At 44.5% G+C, this 23,609-nt stretch overlaps 1 protein-coding gene and 1 non-coding gene across 3 annotated transcripts in view; one reads left to right on the top strand and one right to left on the bottom strand.

The window, feature by feature from the left end:
• Positions 1–3,594: 3,594 nt before the first annotated feature.
• On the bottom strand, positions 3,595–3,676 carry TRNAS-AGA (transfer RNA serine (anticodon AGA)). Its single transcript has one exon. It is a non-coding gene; the product is annotated as a tRNA-Ser (tRNA).
• A 2,440-nt stretch (positions 3,677–6,116) lies between these two features.
• LOC144945334 (S-adenosyl-L-methionine-dependent tRNA 4-demethylwyosine synthase TYW1-like) overlaps positions 6,117–23,609 on the top strand; it is a 140,320-nt gene continuing 122,827 nt past the window's right edge. Inside the window, exons 1-4 of one of the 2 annotated variants that reach the window (XM_078873779.1) lie at positions 6,117–6,296; positions 9,876–10,006; positions 11,462–11,611; positions 19,642–19,743. In XM_078873779.1, coding sequence (XP_078729905.1) covers positions 6,197–6,296; positions 9,876–10,006; positions 11,462–11,611; positions 19,642–19,743 — 483 coding nt within the window. In that variant the 5' untranslated portion in view covers positions 6,117–6,196. The remainder of the gene's footprint in view (positions 6,297–9,875; positions 10,007–11,461; positions 11,612–19,641; positions 19,744–23,609) is intronic. The other variant, XM_078873781.1, reaches the window with a different exon arrangement.

Genomic DNA, 23,609 nt, shown 5'->3' on the forward strand with positions numbered 1-23,609 from the left:
TTCAGGCCCTCTTGCTTTCTGCAGCCCCCGGATAGTTTCTGTCAGTGATGGACAAAGCGGTTCCTGTGAACCAACGACTCTGTTTTGAACGGGGTTTAATTTCTCGCCCGTGTCTCGCTGGTAGGCTGGAGTAAGGGGCCGTCCATAAATGACGTCACGCGATTTTTGACAATTTTGACCCCCCCCCCCCTAGTCACGGCGTTACAAAAAGTCAGACCCCCCCCCCTCAAATATGACGTCACAAAGCTCTGCCGCCCCCCCCAAATAAAACATGCTTCAAATCGTTTTAAACTATTGTAATTGTAGTGCGTATTAAATGTGGCGCTGCACTCTGATGTTGTAGGAGAAAATATTTTTAATAAGTATATTTAATCAAGTGGAACGTGTTGTCTATATTCATTTAAAGTTGCGCATTTTGATGTTACAGTATATGTATAGTTCAGTATTAACAGCATGAAGGTGCAATTAACCTTATTTACTTATACGTGCATTTAAAAAAAAACACTTTAAATTACATTCTCAGAAATGCACTTGGATTCGTTGAATGTAAAAGGTATACTCTTTGTTCTTTTCGGTAAAGTCACGTAGGTAGAAAAATAAAATAAAAAATTATAAATATATATTTTTTCTACCTACGTGACTTTACCGAAAGAACCAAAGAGTATGGATTCCTCCAATCACGAAAGCTTCAAATCAAGATTGTAAAATTTCGATTTAAAGCTTTCATGACTGCAGGGATTCATCTTCTTGGTTCTTTCGGTAAAGTCACGTAGAAGAGAAGTAATAAAATAATAAAAAAATAAACATGTTTTATTTGTATTATTTTATTACTTCCCTTCTACGTGACTTTACCGAAAGAACCAAGAAGAAGATTGTAAAAGGTATCTTTTGCGTATTCTTTGTTCATAACGTGGCTTGACGTGTAAAAGGCAAAGGTCACCCGTGCCAACATCGGCACCTTTAATCTCGCATTTCGTGCCAGAGTTTGTTGGCAGTCGGCTCAACCGCATGGGTTTGTGGTCCGTCGTGAGATGTCACTGGGCAAGCTAACGGACCTTGGAGGGAGTGCTAGGAGCGGAGGTCGCCATCGATCGCATTGGACGTTGTTGGGGTGACCCCGTTGCTGTGGTAGTGGAGGTGAAGGTAGGAGGGGAGATGGACATCTGTAGTCACGATTGTTGTTGTGAATCCATTGTTGGTTGTTGGGGTGACCCCATTGTTGTGGTGGTGGAGGTGATGGCAGGAGGGGAGGTGGACATCTGTACCCACGGTGGTTGTTGTGAATCCATTGTTGGTTGTTGGGGTGACCCCATTGTTGTGGTGGTGGAGGTGATGGCAGGAGGGGAGGTGGACATCTGTACCCACGGTGGTTGTTGTGAATCCATTGTTGGTTGTTGGGGTGACCCCGTTGCTGTGGTAGTGGAGGTGAAGGTAGGAGGGGAGGTGGACGTCTGTAGTCACGATTGTTGTTGGGGTGACCCCATTGGTGATGTGGTGGAGGTGAAGGTAGGAGGGGAGGTGGACATCTGTAGTCACGATTGTTGTTGTGAATCCATTGTTGGTTGTTGGGGTGACCCCGTTGGTGGTGTGGTGGAGCTGATGGCAGCAGGGGAGGTTGATGTCTATTGTCACGGTGGTTGTTGTGAATCCATTGTTGGTTGTTGGGGTGACCCCATTGCTGTGGTAGTGGTGGAGGTGATGGCAGCAGGGGTGGTCGACGTCTGTAGTCACGGTGGTTGTTGTGAATCCATTGTTGGTTGTTGGGGTGACCCCATTGCTGTGGTAGTGGTGGAGGTGATGGCAGCAGGGGTGGTCGACGTCTGTAGTCACGGTGGTTGTTGTGAATCCATTGTTGGTTGTTGGGGTGACCCCATTGCTGTGGTAGTGGTGGAGGTGATGGCAGCAGGGGTGGTCGACGTCTGTAGTCACGGTGGTTGTTGGGGTGACGAGGTCCATAGCCATGGTGATCGTTGTTGTTGTTGTTGGCGTGAATCCGTCGGTGTGGCCGAGGTGGTGGATGCCGAGGTGGAGGGTGGCGCACATTATCTTGACAGGCGTCTCCACTCCCATCCATTCTCATTTTCTGAAAAAGTAAACAAAAAAACACGTGCGTCATTCAACAACCAAGTTACGAAACACTCATTGTTTGATATATGTTGGTGTTTTTTTTTGTTTGTTAACGACGGTGGGAACGGCTCACAACGCTACTGGAATTACAATCCAGAGGGCCGATGGCTAGATAGGTGTTCGATTCGATCTCCGGGCGCGGCATTTCAAACAACGTGTTCCCTCGAAACACCCCTCGCTCGCCTCTATCCACCCAGGTGGCAGGCCACGTGTGTATCCCCAGTGGCGATGTTTACTACAGACCGCACCAGGTACTCGTTTGAGGCTGAGTCGACCGAGGGGGGAGGCCCAGGACCGGTTCAATTACTCGTCACTGGTGTTGGCCGTGAGCGGGATTCGAATTGGGTTCGTAACGCAACGTAACTGACCGCTACACTACCGCTCCCTCCATGAGACTGTACGGGGGACCTTTGTCTTTGCTATACCCCTTACCTCTCTTCCACCGACACGTCTGGCCAGGGACTGTGGAGGAGTAGGCCAAAATAGCCCTCTTTACGGAGCTTTTCCCTCTCGTGGAAAGGGCCCTCTCTCTCTATCTCAACGACGGCTGTTGCCCTTTAAACTGAACAAACGACGGCAGGAAGATCTTGCGGGCAGCACGTGGTCATGGGACCGTTGGCCACCACCAAATGAACGGATGGTGGCCGTCACCTGACGTTCCCCTGGAAATGTGCACTGTGCTTATGTACATACACAACACTAAACCATTTCGATTTAAAGCTTTCGTGACTGCAGGGATTCATCTTCTTGGTTCTTTCGGTAAAGTCACGTAGAATGGAAATAATAAAATAATAAAAATAAAACATAATAAAATAATATATTTTAAATAATAAAAATAAAACATAATAAAATAATATATTTTATTATGCTTTTATTTTTATTATTTTAGACAACACTAAACCAGCACCAGTAAAACACGACCCGTTGGTCTAACCTAGGTCCGTCCAGTGGTGCCAACCCACATGCCCACGTTGGCCCAACGTTGGGAGCCTCTACCGGGGAGGTGGACCGATCGCTCTCGGAAGGTTGCAAGTTAAAATCCTGGTTTGCGGGGCTTTCCCCAGCTCATCATACGTCTACCACGATGCGGGAAAGTCACAATATACACGTGTATTTGTGTTGAACTTATTTCGCACCTATGGATAGATTCACCACTGGCACAGCAATGCGAATTTTGTTTTTTTACCCCACTGGCTTAGGACTGTAGACGGGAGATAAGCAGCATTTTGACAGAGGCTATTTTAGTTACATTTATTTGCAAAAAATAATGCGGACTTAAATATTTGCTTCATTTAAAGTCTGACGTTTTGAGAATTTGGACGATTATAATTTGCATGTAATGACGTGCGCTATGGATGTAGGATTTGGTTGAACTTAGCACAGCACATGCAAAAAGGTCCCCCCCAAATGGGTTGGGAACTTCACCCAATGATACTCTCTCCAAATTGAAAGGGAGCAAAATAGTATCGTAGTCGGCAGGATTCGAACCTGCGCGGGGAGACCCCAATGGATTTCTAGTCCATCGCCTTAACCGCTCGGCCACGACTACCCACGCTGCACGTGACGTCTTCATAATACACACACTCACATAGCTGTAAACCCAGACGGGTTACCCGTATTCTTGTCATATGTTTGTGTTTTTCCCTTGTAATGGGACTTTGTAGGATGAACGTTGAGATTTATAAGGGCACTGGGTGACCAATAAGTTCTGAATTGGTCTGTAATAAGGTAGGGCACTGACATGGGGTTGACGGGTATGCACTCACAAAAAGGCTTCTTAAACAGCACAACAGGAATACTACTGCTGTGAATGTCATGATGGCATAACCATTTAGTGATTTATAATTTGATTTATATTAGTAAAGAAAGCTTATTATTTATTTATTTTTGCCTACGTGACTTTACCGAAAAAACCTAAGAGTATGAATTTAGCATATTTACAGATATGGGATTAGTCACTACTTGTGGAATGTGTAGGTGGTGGGGGGGGGGGTCCCAAAGTCATATTATGCTCGTGTATTATGTAGGATTAGCAGTAATAAAGGGAGGAAGTAGGATTAGCAGTAATTGAGGGAAATTTTAATAGTAAGGAGCTGACCTAAATCATCAAACAGGGTGGTCCAGATGTCTTGTGACCGCCAATTAATTGACCCCCCCCCCCACTAACATTTTTTCTTTGCTTATTAATTTCTAATCTAAAAAAATGTCGTTTTCCGATAATTAAATTAAGGGTGGGGTGGGGGTGGGGTCAGAAGACATCTGGGATCCACATTTATGTGTCACACGTCGTCAAAGTGTAGCGCAGGGTCTTGGACAGCAGAGGACGGTACAGCCAAATAAAATAAAATCCACGTTCCCCACGTCCACAGCTCTCGTCCTAGCCTCCTTCACCAAGCTCCAAAGCCCCGCAACCAACAAGCGAGACGTGTGACCCGCACGGCGTGGCTTGGATGACACTCATCTAGCAGTGGATGGACAACGAAGCAGTTGTGCAACGGGCCCAGTTGACCAGGAGATCAGCTGGCAGATCAGCTGGGCAGCGCACGTGTCGCTTTGGATGTCGGGATCGGCATAACTACTCTCAGGTTTTTTCGGTAAAATTTCGATTTAAAGCTGACTGCAGGGATTCATCTTTTTGGTTCTTTCGGGGAAGTAATAAAATAATAAAAAATAAAACATAATAAAATAATTATCACGACGTTTCGGCCACAACGCAAGCAGCCGTCCTCAGGTGAAGACCAGGTCTGTCGAGGCGACAGCGTCTAAAAAAAACGAAACGTCGTGAGAATTATTTGATTATGTTTTATTTTTATTATTTTATTACTTCCCTTCTACGTGACTTTACTGAAAGAACCAAGAAGATTTTTCGGTAAAGTGACGTAGGTAAAAAATAAAATTTAAAGTGAATAAAAGTAATAAAATTTTTAAATAATAAATGACTGCATCAAGTAGTAATTAAATCCTTTATATTAAGTTCGCTTGCTTGCTTAGGACCGTGCAAATCTTTCGGTCGTTTTTAACCCACTTCCCGTGATCCAATCGAGCTGACATTTTGCACACAGACTCGTTGTGCGTGACAATGAATTTTCGTGATAAACATTTCCAGAAATTTACACTGTTTAGGGAAAATTTTTAAATATTTATTTACCAATTGGTTAATGCTGGCACACAATCATCTGACCCATAGGTGGCAGCCATCTCAAGCCAGAGGACGAGAGGACTCTAGCCGCCCCGATGCCACGCATATAAAGGATTTATAGTGAAAAACTTTGTTTTTACGGGTTAATTTTTTTAGCTGACGGTCCCACCTGATGACGGAGACTTGTGTTGCCTCCGAAACGTCGTGATTTATTATTTTATTTCCATTATTACTTTTATTAACTTTTAATTGTATTTTTTACCTACGTGACTTTACCGAAAAAACCTGAGTATGAATCCTTGCAGTCACGAAAGGTTCAAATCTAGAATGTTTATAACTGCGGCAAGGAGGAATCCGATTAGCAATAAAGCTCCCTTTTTTAAACTGATGACCAGTAGGTGCACGGTGGGTAAGGGGCCGTCCATAAATGACGTCACGCGATTTTGGAGGATTTTTTTATCCCCCCTCCCCCCGTCGTCACACGGCGTCACAAAAAGTCAGACCCCCCCCCACTCAGATATGACGTCACAAAGCTCTGCCCCCCCCCCCCCAAAAAAAAAATAAAACATGCTTCAAATCGCTTTAAACTATTGTCATTGTAGTGCGTATTTAATGTGGCGCTGCACTCTGATGTTGTAGGAGAAAATATTTATTAAAAAGTCTATTTAATTAAGTAGAACGTGTTGTCTATATGTCTGACCCCCCCCGCCCCCCCCTCTAGGTGCGTGACGTCATTTATGGACATCCCCAACGCGAAACTGCCGAACCCCACCGAGTGGCCGTCGTCGCTCGCCGTACCGCCGCGACTACGGGAAGTCGCTGGGGGTCAATCTCCGCGTTTGTAAAAAAAACTCGCGATCCTGCACGAGAGTGAACCCCAGTGAAGTTGGTTGATGGTCTAAGTCTCTAAGACGACGGTGGTGGTTGGTGATGTTGATGGTGATGGCGTTGATGATGATGATGCGTAAGGAGAACGTGCGGCTCGCTGTTCTCGTCGCCTCCTTTCACGCCGCCAGAGGCCAAAGCCACGGTGCGTTCAGGATGCGTGCACGACACATTTCAATCTGTTCGATGTCATCGATCTTGATCCGAAGCTTTCGTGACTGCAGGAATCAATACTCTTTGTTTCTTTCGGTAAAGTCACGTAGGTAAAAATAAAATAAAATGTTGTAAAATTTTGTTATTATTTTATACAATTTTATAACATTTTATTTCTGCCTACGTAAAATTTTATTTTATTTTATACCTACGTGACTTTACCGAAAGAACCAAAGAGTATGGATGTCATCTCTTTCACACCTCCAAGCCCCACCCACCGCCTCCTCCTCCTCCAGCTCCTCGTCTCTCCTAATTGTACACCGACATCTCATCATCAGCTCCACTTTCACGGTCTCCCGTCGATCCGCATCATCTCCCGTGATATACCACTTCCACCTCGACACAGGGCATCTCCATCCGCCTTCCCGACTGCACAATCCTCCCCTCTCGTCTCCTCGAGTTTTAGTTTCATTTCTTCCGAGGCTCCTACGTCCCATTGTCATGTCTGAAATCGACTTTTTCTCAGTCTTTTGCATCGACTAAACATGCAGTTCTTTTATCTCCTGCATCTCCGTCAAATGCCCATCAAATCTTCTTGGTTCTTTCGGTAAAGTCACGTAGAAGGGAAGTAATAAAATAATAAAAATAAAACATAATAAAACAATTCTCACGACGTTTCGGCCACAACGCAAGCAGCCATCCTCAGGCGAAGAATGAAACACCCCAAGCTTGGAGCGTATATTTAAGCTGGGTTAGAGGGGGGGGAGGTGGGAAGAAGAGCGCCTAAACAAAATAATTTGCATATCAAGAGGAATTCAGCATATGGAAAATGCGTAGGAGGTGGGCGGGGGGGGTTCCAAATCAATACTATGCCCGTGCATTATGCACGTCAAATGTCAACTACCTCGCCTGGTATACAAGAGGTTGTGGGTTCGATGCCAACCTAGCAGCCTGCTGTATACCAGTAAAACCTTGGATTGCGAGCATAATTCGTTCCGGAAACGTGTTTATAATCCAAAGCACTCGTATATCAAAGCACTCGTACATCAGTTGTGATCACGTGACGCTCGTCAGACAAAGCGTATGCACGTACTGCTCGTATTGCAAGACCTCGCTCGTTTATTAAATTAATATTCATTTAAAAATTTAGCTCGTCTTGCAAAACACTCGCAGACCAAGTTACTCGCAATCCAAGGTTTTACTGTATTTGGAATGTGGGAATAGGTTTACCCTTTCTGGCAATAAAACAGGTGTTTAGATGTTAAAACACCAATCTGAAACATTTTGCAAGGAACCATGTCTGCCTTAACCACAAATATTTGTGGTGAAAATACAAACAAAAAACATGCTCTGACAGGATATACATTGACTTTGAAACTGATTGGTCCACAAAGTCAATGCATATACTGTCAGAGCATGTTTTTTGCTTGTATTTTCACCACAAATATATGTGATTAATGCAGACATGATTCCTTGCAAAAGGTTTCAGTTTGGTGTTTTAACATCTTAACACAACTGTTTTGTTGCCAGAAAAATGGGGAAAACCTATTCTCATATTTTGGTACTGGCAAAGGAGGTCCCATGATGTAGATGCTCACCCCGAGCTCTCATTACTCTGATGGTGCATTGACTTTGTGCTGTTCGCCTTTTGGCGTCCTCTGGTCTAACACCGTTTGAGACTAGGCTTAAAAGAAAGCTGTCTCTGGTTTGGGACCAATCCGTTTCAAAGACAATGGGTCATATACGACCAGAGCATGTTTTTTTGTTGCATGTTCACCACCAGTATCTGTGGTTAATGCAGTACTTGATTTCTTGCAAAAGGTTTCAGTTTGGTGTTTTAACATCTTAACACAGCTGTTTTATTGCCAGAAAGGGTAAAACCTATTCTTATATTTTGATACTTGCAAGGGTCCTCCGGTTTTTCCCCCTCCACATTTGGGAAACATGCATTTCAAGTATTTGGCTGCTATAAATTTCGGCGAGATAAGCCTGTATGCATTCCATCATCATTTCCACTGTCAGGCACTCATCACTGTGTCATTGGAGCCGTAAGAATCAGTAATACCACCATTGTGATCTTGCCTCCTTGGGCTGCTAATAAGCATAGCCCGTAAAAATAAAGTTTTTCACTATAAATCCTTTATATGCGTGGCGGCTAGAGTCCTCTCGTCCTCTGGCTTGAGATGGCTGCCACCTATGGGTCAGATGATTGCATTGCACCATTAAGCAATTGGTAATTAAATATAATATTTTTGTCCTAAAAAGTGTAAAATTTTGGAAAAAAATTTTCACGAACATTAATTATCACGCACAACGAGTCTGTGTGGAAAATGTCAGCTCGATTGGATCACGGGAAGTGGGTTAAAAAACGACCGAAAGATTTGCACGGTCCTAAGCAAGCAAGCGAACTTAATATAAAGGATAAAAAAATTAGTCCACCTGCTCAGGCTGGTCAGAAGTGAAGTTGTCCGATTGTTCAGTCGTCTGGCCTCTGCCACAAGAATGTGGAATTTCCACAATTGCCCCACCCCCCCCGGAGCTGTCAATAGAGTTGAGTACACTATTGCGCCATACTTCTGTGAGCCACGGGGGGCAGTCGTGAGTAACTGCGCCTATTGGCATCACTCATTGTTTGACTTGCGGATTTAAGTGTACACGTGTCAAAGTTACCATCAATGACTTCTCCTGCCGCACCTCTCCCTTTACCACAGATATAGTGCATGTACAGATCTATACGTGTTCTAAAACTTACATTGTATTTGTACTTGTTGCTGTTGTTTGACCTGCATCCCACTGTGATTGTTGCACACAGCGTTGGTGTACGGTGCTTTTTCTGCAATATTTTGCTGTCTTTTCTTGGATTTTCTGTCTGCACTTAGTCACATAGTCACTTTAAGATGTTTTCGTGTTCATGTTTTTGGTTTGTTGCGGTTGCACCCGATTCAAGAGCCGAATGGCTCACGGGGCTATACCTAATAAATTAACTTGAAATGTCGTCTTTCTATGGTCTAACACTGATAAGACAAGGCCATTAAAAAGGAAGTCTCTGGTGTAGGCAATCAGTTCAAAGACAATGCATATGTTATCAGAGATATTTGCATGTTTTTCCACAAGTATGTGCGGTTAATGCAGACTTGATGCCTTGCAAAAGGTATCTAATTGGTGTTTGAACATCTTATCGCATGTTTTATTACTAGAAAGGTTAAAACCTATTATTTTTCATCATTTTGGATACTGGCAAAAATGTCCCATAGATATGCTGGTCCTTTTTGTGGACATATGTAAACCCAGATTTCCCTTTAAAGTGATACTCCTGGTCGTAATGGTTTCATACCTGATCATAAATAAGATAATACATTTGTCATATAATATTCCTTGAGCTGGATTACATTTTACAACAATTTAAGATATCATCAGCCATGAGACATCTACTGATAGCTGAAGGCTACCCCGTGCCATCACCATCCCTCATGGATTCCGGATATCCTCATGGCAGATGGTGCCCCCTTGTAAACGTCGATGTGAACTGGACATTGCTGGGGGTGTTTGGTGATGACCTGGGTTGCTGTAGCTGCAGGAGGAGCTGGTGAGCTGTGGGACGAGCTGGCGCTGTGGCTGGGGTCTGAGAGGCACCTGCGCTTCTGCCTCTGCTCCGTGCTGCTCGCCACCCTGGTGCTGTGCGCCGTGGTGCGGCACGTACAGGTGCGCGCGCACTGGCACACAGGCGCGCACACGCACACACACACACGCACACACACGCGCACACACGCATAGCCATTACTCTTCAATGCCCACACTGTGGGTAGGAAGCTTTTCCCTACTGAGGGCTGAATATGTATTCTTAGGTTTTTTCGGTAAAGTCACGTAGGTAAAAAATTGAAATTAAAATTAATAAAAGATAAATAAAAATGAAATAAAAATCACGACGATTCGGAGGCAACACAAGCCTCCGTCTTCAGGTGGAACCGTCACAGCACGATAGCTGTATCAAGTAAGAGAAATTCCAAGAAAACAGTCCTTGTATTACCTAGTTATCTCGGCATCTCTTGAGGAAGGCCAGCGTCTCGAGAAGCTGTGACTTCTTGTCTCGTTGTCTGTTAAAAACTCTAACAGATAGGTGTAATTTCTCCCCGTAGAGCGTATTAATTCTACATTTGAAGCTCTCGTGACTGCAAGGATTCATATTCTTAGGTTTTTTCGGTAAAGTCACGTAGGTAAAACATTGAAATTGGCTGAATATGACTTTTATCTTTGGTAGACAGCCGCACGTTAGTTGACACTAAACTTTGATCACACTCGGACTGTACGCTTTGGCTGCATGCTCAGAACTACTTGCAAGAGAATAAGTAAGTGGCTGAGGTTGCTAAAATTAGAAATACAGTATCGCCAGGTTGAAAATATTCCCCCCTTAGGATCCAATTAGTGCATCTAACTAAGGTGTTCTCAGTAGTCTTTGGTTCTTTCGGTAAAGTCACGTGGGTAGAAAAAATAATAGATCACGACGTTTCGATCGCAACACGAGCAATCGTCATCAAGCGAGACAACTACAGCAAGAAAACTGCTGAAGTAGCAATTTTCGTCGTGACCCATTATTTTTTCTACCTACGTGACTTTACCGAAAGAACCAAAGAGTATGTACTCATTGTTTTTTTCGGTAAAGTCACGTATGTAGAAATAAAATAAAATGTAACTAAATTTAATTAAAATAAATCACGACGTTTCGAACGCAACGCAAGCGATCATCAGGTGGAAATGGGGCAAAACACACAGCAAGAAAACACACACGGGGGGACACCAAGCACACAGCACACACAGAGAACGGTAAACTGCACGGAGGCAAACAACAAGAAGAAGATGGGAGACGAGAACTCAACAAACCTTAGAAACAATGTGATGCAAAACCAGTCGGCCAACAACACAGTCAGACACTAACCTGGTTGACCACGTATTTCGAAACGTCGTGATTTATTTTAATTTAATTCAGTTACATTTTATTTTATTTCTACATACGTGACTTTACCGAAAAAACCAATCCGTACAGTCATTTCTGCAGTCACGAAAGCTTCAATCCTAAGTTCAAAGAGTGTGTTTTCAGTCGCCTGATGCTGTTAGGTCTGAGGCAGCTGAGAGGCAGCTGGGTGCAATTTGTCTCTTTAGAGGAAGCGGCAGGACACCGGGCCTTCGCCTGAGGCCACCGTCTCACCGAAAGTGACCGCCGTGGGGAACGGCCACATCACCACGGGTGGTCCAGGTCCCCAGAGCGTGCCTGTCCACGTCTACTTTGGCTCTCAAACAGGCACAGCCAAGGTACTTGCAGGGGGCCCCCTACAGCGCTGGGGCCAGAATCACAAGGGGAGGTGGGGGGCAGGGTTTGACGGAGCTCCGTCCGTAGCCCTGTCTCCCCTTGAGCTCGTCGCTGTGCTGGATTGGGGTGAGCTTGGGTAAAGCCGTGACCTTGTGGAAGCGGCATGCGCAGATTAAACGCGTCTGGCATTAAATGTGGCTCCTGCTTACGCTCTGCGCGTCTCGCGTTGATCGTCCCTGAAAGCTTGAGCTCCTCCTCGGAGATGGATGCAAGGCTGCGGTGGGTGCATGTGGAGACTGACTGCGTGTTCCCGCGCTGATTGCGCCTGTCACTGACGCATCGATTTACCCAGCTGGCTGGTAATTATTTGTGTGTGGAATGACCAAAGACCGTCGGCCGCTGTAAGAGAGGAGATGAAAGACAATTTTCACTAAGTGAGGTAAACATGTTGGTGTCATAAGCCCAAACCCAAAGTGTTAAAAAAACATTTCTTCCCCAAAAACCTCGCTGAACCGAGACTTTCAAGAGAATCCTGCTGGGGATGTTTTTGGCAGTTACGTGTCCAGAATTTGCATGTGCGAGGAAACTGGCAATGCTGGAGAAAAACCTCTACGTATATATTTTGGAGAACAACAAAAAAATGATGACATGTACGTCAGCACTCTACTTGCTGTACTGCCACCAGTGGGCACTCTGCTGTCCCAAAAGATTGGTGCCTCCGACATGAACACTATGATCCAGCTCATGTGCAACACTGGCACTGTCACTACATAACTTTGGTTGTGTCCCTTGAAAAGGCATTAAAGCTGGTGGGTTCTCACATGCTTATAGAACACGTATTGACTGGCTGCGTTGTGGCAGGTGGCAGCTGCACTGATATACAGATGGATAGGGGTGAATACAGTCAGCCAGGCAGGGAGATGAATGGAAATTACGCAGCCGTCACCTGCTCACGAAGTGTGACTCGCGGCACCAATTAGGTCCCGTATTGACAGTGTTTCGGAATGCACCCTAACTCTGGAGGAGATTAAGTATTGATGAATCCGTTACGGTGACTCAAGGCGCATGCTCGCTGCCACGCTCGGTGTGCCTCGGACGAGGCAGTTGGTGGCGCCCACCGATTACTACCTAGAGTTGATTGGCGCCGGGAAGGTGACAGCTTCACTTCAGATTTCGTTTGAGATTGCGACCCGAGAGTGGGTACAGAGGTCTATTGAGGTGACTTCAGAAGTAGTTCTGTGATGCCAACATTCAGGGCTGTTTATTTTGACACCGGGCTGACTTCAGAATGTTCTAATCGTGCTCTCGGTGACATGACACCGATGGCACAGTTGGAATAGAGTCGTAGAAGAGGCAAGGCGAATGCGGTGGTGGTGCACGCCTGTAATCTAGCACTGTGCAAGCGAGGGTTGGTTGATCGCACAAACGTTGTCAAGCTCGCTTCCCATGGGCGTCGAGGAGGTGTGGGGAGGATCCTCGTTTAAACTAAACCAGGTGAGAGCTCGGGTGACGCAAGGATGAAGGGTATCTACGTATGTTGAACTTCTTTCGCACCGTGTGTAGCCAACCGTTGCTAATCAGAGGTGCGGGAAGTGGACCCATTGGTGTCTCCAAACAATTGCTCTAAATGAATCACTGCTTGTAGAAAATAAGAAAGGCTCGCGTTGTGCAGTTGTTAGCACCACAGCAATGATAGAGGTGTGTACAAATGTAGTGACAAGGGAATGGTTATACACAGTGGTACCCCGGAGATCGAACTTAATTCGTTCTAGAAGGCCATTCGAACACCCATTCGAACACCGAACACCAAATTAATTTTCCCCATAAGAATTAATGTAAATGACATTCATTGGTTCCGCACACAAGAAATCTCTCATTATGAAGCACCTTTACACGAAGTTTACAGTGATAACATACATAAAATAATAATAAAAAAACAAGAAACACAATAAACATTGTGTATGTATTAACACCAAAAAACACTAAAATAAAGGAAATTAACGAAAAAGTTAAAGAACGATGTTTTGCGGGTCTGCACTGGGTGAGAGCTATGCGTTAACTGAGCCTCTCATACGGTAAAACCTTTGTCTGGGCAAGCGTCATGCACGCTGGCCATACGCGTCTCAGCCGTACAGGTTTTTTCAAGTCGTGATTGCCCATTCGACCTCCGAATTTCGTTCGGTTTCCGGGGCAAAAAATGTTCGGAAATATCGTTCGAACACCGATTTGTTCGAGTTCTGGTGCGTTCGATCTCCGAGGTTCTACTGTATATATACTTTTTGCAAACTAAGCTTCTCTCGATAACGACACACGAACTTAGTTACAGCCACTCTGGGTATTGTTTTCGTGGTTGGAGACATCACCATAGTCCATTGCTCGCTGCTTGCTTGCGCACGCAAACCGATCCATTGACGCTCTTGGCATGGGATACTTGGCAAGCACAAATACAGGGCAGTGGGCTCGCGATCTGTCAAAACACGCAAACGTTGGCAATGTAATGACTGCAAATAAAATGTTGCTTCGAGAAAATAAATGGATCCGTGTTGAACAACGCAAACACGTTTACTCAAAAGTGGTAATGCAAGGATGTGAACCGAGAATATATCAAGTGTTGGTTCATTATCCTGGCGAAGGTCGTTTCCCTCTGAGCCCTTTTGTCATGTAATGTGGTTGGACGTCTCCTTAGAGGTGCCGATGCTTTTACCAACTAACAGACAACGGCCTGTTTCACCACGTCAAACATTTTGGTTCATTCGCCTAATTGGCCATCTGGACCAATGCATTCCAGAAGCGTGTCTTTAAAGCGGACTCTTTATTGGTTCTTTCGGTAAAGTCACATAATAAAACAAAAAAAATTTCACGACGTTTCGATCGCAACACCTGATGACGATTGCTTGTGTTGCAATCGAAACGTCGTGAGAATTCTATTGTTTAATTGTTATTATTTTATTATTTCCCTTCTACGTGACTTTACCAAAAGAACCAAGAATATGAATCCCTGCAGTCACGAAAGCTTTAAATCGAAATATGTTGGACTTGGTTCTTTCGGTAAAGTCACGTCGAAGGGAAATAATAAAATAATAAAAATAAAACATGTTTTTTTTTACTTTCTGAGTCTCATCAGTAGATTGTGACTTGTGTAACACATTGTTCTGGATCACTTTATGTCATCGGCAAGAGCCCCACACAAACACCGTTCTGGTTCACAGCTCTTTGCGCCGTACCTGTAGCTGACAGCAGAGGGCACACTTGGTTAGCAATTGTAGACGAAGTTGATATTAAGTGTACCGGAATTGCTATGCTTATGATGTTGCTGGCCAGGGAATTCTTTAAATGATTTGACTGCTTCTGCATAGTACTGAGCAAAATTTTCTTCGTGACAATGTTTAATATTGTTTTAATCAATCATTTTTACTCAATCATGCTGCATTTGCGATGTTGTGGCCATAAGTCGCTTTGAGTGTTGAACGCGCGAGTCATGGCATGACCCGTTGTTTGACCTCAGCTATTTGAGCGATCGTATTATTGATTCAATGAAGCTGTAGAACGCATATCTGCTCATGCAACACAGAAATCCGTTTTTGTCATGGCAAATACCTGTGATCCTGTAGACAATTATTGAACACAGTGACCGAGTTTGATTGCTGGCCACGGCTAACTGAGAACCAGCCCCCCAGGTCTCTCTTACTTAGGTCAACTCAGCTTCAAATACGTTTTTGGCATGGTGTGTAGACATCAACACCGGGGAGTAAAACGGTGGCTGGTAGTGGCACTGCCAATTTACCCCGTCATGTGCCATGCCGGCCTTCATAGGCACAGGAAAGTACTTGCTAACAGCAATCACTCGAAGCAGTCTGTCTGACTGCGCGGGGGATCTTTGTGTTTGTGCGCTGGGACGCCGAGTGTGAATTCCGTTTTTGTAAATGTGTTTATTTCAGTCCCTTGCTGTTCCTTCCGGCGTCTTGTCTCATTCATCTCGTCTCTGTTGGCTGTTCTTGACATTTAATGCGACGTCTCGCCTTCTCCATCCTGGCCTCTAACCCGTGTGTTTTGTTGTTTGCCGTGCGGCGTTAAACCGTGGCTCGGCACTGAACGCTCGCTAATTCACAGGCCCCAGCTGTTACGATGGGGACACTGTCAGGTTTGGCACAACTTCGGTACGTCATACATGCGAAGTGTTGCCCGTTTGCATTTGTTGTTAATTCGTCAGGGTTGACACACAGTTGATATTATTAGGATAATATCATGAGCCTCTGAAATATGATCTTTTTTTTAAAGTGCTGCAGACGGGGTCCTTACACTGCAATGTACGTGTTGCCGTTCATTTGGCGTCTCATCCCGTATGTACTTTCTGAAATGCGTTTGACATATGGGGCTCAATTGAGTCTCTCTCTTTTTTTTTAAATGTCCATCCTTTTGCAATCAATTGACTGTTTAACTTAAAGTCGTGTTTTCATGGGTGTGTTTTCTTATTTTGATATTGTAAGTTATCATTTATGTGTTTAAATTACTTTATTGTGCAATACATCTAGGTTTAATTCTAGATTTGAAGCTTTCGTGACTGCAAGGATTCATACTCTTTGTGTTTTTTCGGTAAAGTCACGTAGGTATAAAATAAAATAAATGAAAACAACTAAATTAAATCACGACGTTTCGGAGGCAACACACGCTTCCGTCTTCAGGTGGAACCGTCACAGCCAAAATCACTGTAGTAAGTGAGTACATCTAGGTTTATGATAACCTTACATAACTTGTTTGCATGTATCAACTCTCCGTTTTTTTACTTCTATGGCCATCGTGGCTGGGTCGACCTCGTAAAAAGTAGACTCAAGTTCTTAGTTGGGAGAATGAATTCCTGAACCTCGTGATGTTATTGATTGGGGTTGTATCGTTCAGTCCACTGCCGACAGATTATTGTCACTGCAGCAACATTTTGCTTAATATGCTTCGACGTTCTAGATTTTTTTTCTTGGAAAAACAAAACCACCAATACTTTCATCTTCTTGGTTCTTTCGGTAAAGTCACGTAGAAGGGAAATAATAAAAATAAAACATCAAATAATGTATGATGTTATAATAAAAATAAAACATAATCAAATAATTAAAAGTAATTAAAATGAAACATAATAAAATAATTTATTATGCTTTATTTTTCTTATTTTATTATTTTCCTTCTACGTGACTTTACCGAAAGAACCAAGAAGATGAATCCCTGCAGTCACGAAAGCTTTAAATCGAAACACCAATACTTTTATAGGCTTTATTATTTATTTTCACTTGTCCCCTATTGAGCGGTTAAATTAGAAGGGCAAAAAAAGCAGGAGAAGGAAAGTGTGACATTGCAGTGCTGTTATTTGGACACAAAGAGTGTCCCCCTGGTATTTTAAATGCTTCAGCAACAATGCGTGAGCTGCGACTTGTGCTGGCAGTGGTGTCTGCGATTTTTACTGTGAATAGACTCAGCCTGCACTTTGAAGAAAGCACAGAGCAGCAGGGATTTACAAGAACAGCTTTCAGTCACAGGCAGCAAGATCAGTGCGCGCGTAGGCACATGAACCCACGTTTGCATGGCCATGTGAACGCATGCGTGCGTAGCCACGTGAACCAATCGGAACTATGGGGAAGGACAGCGAAGTAAACATTAATCTGAAAATATGCAGTGCGTACTACCGGTTCGGTTAGTAACTAATTGACACGTTTTGTTTACACGAGAAACCTTGCGAATTGGCCATGTCGGGTGGTGGTGGGTAAACGACACATTTATATTTACGCGATCTAACAACGAAAAATCTACCTTTGCTGTGAACTCTAAATCCTGCTCCGCTTTTGCCGACGTCTATCAATTATCTTATAAAATAAAACATAATAAAATAATTCTCACGACGTTTCAGCCACAACGCAAGCAGCCGTCCTCAGGTGAAGAACAGGTCTGTCGGAAAGACAGGTTCTGAATGAACACCACCAGGCTTGGCAGCGTATATTTAAGCTGGGTTGGAGGGGGAAGAGCGCCTTGACAAAATAATTTGCATATCAAGAGGAACTTAGCATCCATCAATTAGTTGGAGGGGGGGGGGTTGGGGGGCCACCTTGCGTGAGCGCGCGCCCCATGGCGCGGTGCTGGACCCGCCGACATGACGAATTGCGGTGATCTGGTGCGTTGACAGCGTCGTGATGAGCCGCGGCTCAAGTTGCTCCGAGACGATGGCGGAGCGCTGCTGCCACTAGCACATGGCACTCGTCCGTTGCGAACGTGTCTCCGTTTTGACTCGGCACGGCCGCCCTATTGCTAATTATTATTATTCACGTGTCAATATTCGCGTCATTTGAAAAGTGTGCACCGAGCAAGCGACGTGTGGTTTTACCCAAAGCAGGTGCCCGGGGCGTACAGACCGAGGCTTCTGGGAATAGAGGGTGAAGATGCGTCTGGCAACTGTACAGCGCGTTACCCGTGGGAGTCGTGGTGCAATTATAAGAAGCACTGTGCTATGAGTTTTTGGTGCATTTACAGCGATGTAATTGGGAAAGATGGATCCGGGTGAAACTTTCCCTCAGCGAGATAACGTGACCATAGTTGTGGTTAAACTCTTTCCCAGCTCCACAATCGACACGTTCCACACGTACACGTTGGCCTCACACTCTGTCGATGTTGTGCAGTTTGCATTTGGAGTATGCAAATACAATTGAATGAAAATGGAAATGTCAACTTTAACGTAATTCTGAGCATTTTTTAAAATGTTAGCAAACTAATCCAAGCAGAGAAACGTAGCCACAACCAAATCCATGGTGTGCTGGGTCCCACAAGCAAGTGTAACGCAGATGCTTTGTGTTTCTACAATTAACCCTTTCCCATTCCGAGACATCTGCAAGTTGCAACGTGGGTCCCGTTTACCACTGAATACCAGAACGCGTAAGCGGTTAGTGTAATTTTTATTTAGAAAGGCACAACGCCGCTGTTTTTAAAGACGTACTCACCGTAGAGAACTGTAAAGACACGACCGCACTCTGCTGTAGCTGGTGCCAAACTGTGCCTCACGCCCTCCTTCGTGGCCTTCTGGGAGCCTCGGTACCGATAAAGTTACTTGATCTTTTCTTACTTTTCTGTTCCGTTGATGTTAGCGTACGTCATCAGAACGGAATCGGAAGGGTTAACAATCCCGCAAAAGCGGATGGGCTGCAAGATCTCTTTAAAGCCTCCCATGGCAGGTGCAGTACGCATGCGACGCGTCTCGCCACGCGGTCGTGTTTACAGTTGTTTATTGACATGCCTGCTGGAGTCGTATTTTGTGATAGAATTTCCCGTGAATAGCCTTCACGGTTCAATTCGCGCATTCCCCCCCACCACCACCACCACCCATCCCAAGGTTTGTCACTTGTCTGTGAAATAAAGTTATTTTTCTTCGGCGAAATTGCATTGGATAATAAAGTGTTGATGGATAGCGATGACTGTGTGGTGGAGATGTGGCGCGTAATTGTGCTGCGTGCCGATGGTGCCTGCCACGTGCTTCTTGCTGCCATTTATTTGGCTGCTTGTCACGTGGAGGCACCTCATCACTCCCATCTGGCAGCTAGTCTAGACGGTCGGCTGGCTAGTCACTCGGTTGACTGGCTGGCTGGCAAGGCTTGCCGGGGAAGTCATCTGTGTCTGTTGTTTGCCAATATGTGTCTGTGTCTCTGCCTGCTGCCGCCGTTACAGGTTCGCTTTTTTTCACCATTATTACGGCAATTGCAAGGTAGCTTTAAACATTGTATTGAAACAGTTTGCAGCGGATATTGAATAATGGTGGTAAGGAAAAGACTGTTATGTGGGTTGACTTAATGAGTGTGGTTATAATGCCTGTGGTTTAATCGCTGTTGTTTAATAGCTGTGCCCCTTAATGACGCTGTGGTTCAATCGCGATGTGGTTTAGCAACTGTGCAGTTTGATGAGTGCGCGGTATAATGACTTGCGGCTTAACGGCCTTGTGGTTTAAGGCGGTGTGGCCAAGCCCTTTTGTCACCGTCCCCCCCCCGTGCCCTCTTGTCTGCGCACTCAGAGGCTTGCCAGGCTGTTGGCTGAAGAGCTCGGTCGCCTGGGATTCACGAGTTCCGTCAGCGACCTGCGGAGCTTCGACCCCGAGGACAGCCTGCTGGAAGAGGTGCCCCCCAACCTCACTCCTGATATATCTGTAGAGGTGTTACGGGAGGGCGAACAAACACACCAGGGGTGGTTATGCCGCACGCGGAAGGATGCTTACATCCACGTCCGCACCGTTTAGCCTGGGGGGCTAAAACGGCGCTGTGATCCCCCAACCTCAACCCTAATATATACGCTCTCCATATTATCGGCAACTCCGAGTCAGAATTAATATAGTTCATAACTCAGAGTAAGAATATTGATTCATACTGGAAGAATCCGATGAGCTATGAAGCTCTTTTTCACAGGTGGTTATGAACGTTAAGACAACAAACAATACAAAAACAAAGTACAGTAAAACCTTGGATTGCGAGTAACTTGGTCTGCGAGTGTTTTGCAAGACGAGCAAAAATGTTAAGCATTAATTTTATAAACAAGCGAGGTCTTGCAATATGAGTAGTACGTATACGCTTTGTCTGCCGAGCGTCACGTGATCACAACTCATTTACGAGTGCTTTGATGTACGAGTGCTTAGGATTACAAATATGTTTCCGGAACGAATTATGCTCGCAATCCAAGGTTTTATTGTACTGCAAAATTTCAAGAAACGTAAACAAAATCACCCAAACACAGAAAAATAAAACGAAACCATCCCCATTCTACCAGGCAAAGCCGACTGAGGTATTAACTTGTTTTTCAACAGCGAACTGGCCACAAATGAAAGCGCAACAAAGTCGCTTATCATTTTGACATCTATAAGCAGCAAAATAATAACATAAAAACTCAATGCATTACCCCCCTCCCCCCCACGAAGTGTTGTCCTGATTGCTTTAACTTGTTTTCCTGATTGCCATCATGAGACGAATGGTCTATCTGGAGCTCTTGCAGAGCAGTGCAACGTTCTGCGTTAGACCACGGCCCGCAGAAGTGTATATCGCAAACTTATCTCTGAGATCCCTTCACGCGACTTTCTGGTCCACACAATAGGGTGGCAGCACTTTCACGCAATCATTTATTCTTGGCTGCTATAGATTTCCACGCGGTAAGCCACTTCCTTGAGCTATTTGTGGGTATGTAGCTTCTGAGAAAGTGCTATATAGCTCAGCAGGCCTCATCTGGTTAAATAAAAATAGTTTAAATAGTAACCCAGAAGTAGCACTAAATTATCATCGTTTACTCTCACTTATCTGTGGTTGAGTCACCTGGGCATGATCTGGAAGCACTAAAGTCATCCTTTTATCCACATTTAACCTGTACTGATGAAAAAGTAAATAATACAATAACTTTATTGGTACGTCTTCAGGTCTTTAGGTCGGAAGACATACCGAGGCTCCCACAAGGCCATGCGGGAGGGCGTGTGGCACAGTTTGGCACCAGCTATCATAGAGTGTGTGGTCGTGTCGTTACAGTTCTCTGCGGTGAACGCTACGTCTTTAAAAACAATGGCGCTATGCCTCTCCAAATAAAATGAACGCCAACTGCTTGCATATTCGTCTCAGAACGGGAAAGGGTTAGGAGTGACCATGAAGAGGTAGCTATTTTCCAGAGTGAACTGCACTGACTAAACACGCTCGTCACATCACAATGCATAACAGGGGTGTCACTGGCATTCGAATCTCAGGAAAGTCTTAAAAGAGCCAAACGAATGTATCCTACAGGATGATGTACTGATGTATCCATATAGATAAGGACTAGCTGGAGAAACGTCCCTTACCAGTGTGCATGGCTGCCTTTGAAGTAATAACGACTTGATGAGATGGGAGTGGACGATAAGGAGAATATGTCACTCAAAGCCACACTTGAAACTTTCCGCTTATAAAATATAGACCGGTAGATGGAACATGAATTTTTTTTATTCCTTTATTACGTTTTTAATGTTTTTTTGACATTTTTCCTGGACTTTTAATTGGGTTTAATAATGCTTAATGTGTTTATGAATAATTAACAACACATTGAGATAAAGTGCTTCTTTGCATCGTTAATAATGCAGCTTTAATTGCCTGATTAGTCATCACTTAATAATGAATAATCTTACTCGTGTTTGAGTCAAGTTTGTTGGAATGTTGAACTTTGCAAAAAAACAATAGCGCTTGGGATAAGGCGGCGCAACTTGGCGACGTCTGCATTTCCCAAGTCATATCGATGATAACATTACGTACTACTTCTTAAACTACTACTTTTTTTTAAACAGGTAAGGCCCACTGAGCTATATAGATTTTTGCCAGAAGGGATTTGGCTATCACAAATGATGGCGCAACCAAGTAGCTTATCACGTTAAAATTTAAAGCAGCCAAATACTTTAAACGCACGGTGATTCTAAATGTGGAGGTAAAAACCGGCGGTCCCGGATAAAAATCAATGCGACCACGGGGAGAACATACAAGCTCCAAATATAAAGGCATTAGGGTCGGGATCGAACCCACAACCTCCTGTATACCAGCCGAGGTAGTTAACATCTTGGCACTGCAGTGTCCACTTCCGTGACGTTTGCTGTGCGCCTTTAACAGCACGTCAATACGAGCACTGTGTGACAGACGACAACCTAGCTTGCTAATTTGGCTTGGGCCTAGTTCATCTCTCGGTGGCGAGATGTCATCTCCCTCGCCTGGTATGCAGGAGGTCGTGGGTTCAATCCCAACCCTGACGAAAATACTTTCTGCAAAGCACTATTTTAAAAAGTAAAATAGCGATTTCATTTGAACCTCCCCCCCCACCCCCCCGCTAAGAGCTCAGCTCCCACTTTAAATTTCTGTAATGAGGTAAAACAGTATGGGAACCTCATTTGCCAGTAAAAATATGATAATTGGTTTTTTACCCTTCTATCTGGCAACAAAACTGACACCTTTTTACAAGGAGTCATGTTTGCATAGACCACAATACCTGCAGTCATAATGCAAACAAAAAGCATAACTCTGATAATGTGCACTGTCCTTGAAGTTGATTGGTCCACACCCGAGACAGCTTTCCTTAGAGCCTAGTCTCACATGGGTTGGACCAGATGACGCCAAAAGCAATTATCATATTTTTACTGGCAAATGAGGTTCCCATAGTGTAGATGCTTGCCCCGAGCTCTCATACTCTGATGGTGCATTGTCTTTGAGTTGTGCGCCTTTTGGCGTCATCTGGTCCAACCCATGTGAGACTAGGCTCTAAGGAAAGCTGTCTCGGGTGTGGACTAATCAACTTCAAGGACAGTGCACATTATCAGAGTTATGCTTTTTGTTTGCATTATGACTGCAGGTATTGTGGTCTATGCAAACATGACTCCTTGTAAAAAGGTGTCAGTTTTGTTGCCAGATAGAAGGGTAAAAAACCAATTATCATATTTTTACTGGCAAATGAGGTTCCCATAGTGTAGATGCTTGCCCCGAGCTCTCATACTCTGATGGTGCATTGTCTTTGAGTTGTGCGCCTTTTGGCGTCATCTGGTCCAACCCATGTGAGACTAGGCTCTAAGGAAAGCTGTCTCGGGTGTGGACCAATCAACTTCAAGGACAGTGCACATTATCAGAGTTATGCTTTTTGTTTGCATTATGACTGCAGGTATTGTGGTCTATGCAAACATGACTCCTTGTAAAAAGGTGTCAGTTTTGTTGCCAGATAGAAGGGTAAAAAACCAATTATCATCGAGGTAAAACAGTGTTGGTGCAAGGTAAAGCGGAATGCATTACAGTTATAGACAGATCGTGTGATAGCCCATTCTATTCAGCTTAGAAAATTTGTTTAAAATGTACGTAACATTTGACTGCGTTGTAATCCGCCCTCTCCCGCACCTCCGACGATTCGACGGCGCGGACAAGGCCACGCTACCGAACCGATTTAGATGCCATTCAGCGCGACTGCGAATGTGTAAGTGTGATTGGCGGAGATAAGGGGAGATGGTTGAGC

Source organism: Lampetra fluviatilis, chromosome 37, assembly GCF_964198595.1.
Source record: "Lampetra fluviatilis chromosome 37, kcLamFluv1.1, whole genome shotgun sequence".
Lineage (NCBI taxonomy): Eukaryota > Metazoa > Chordata > Hyperoartia > Petromyzontiformes > Petromyzontidae > Lampetra > Lampetra fluviatilis.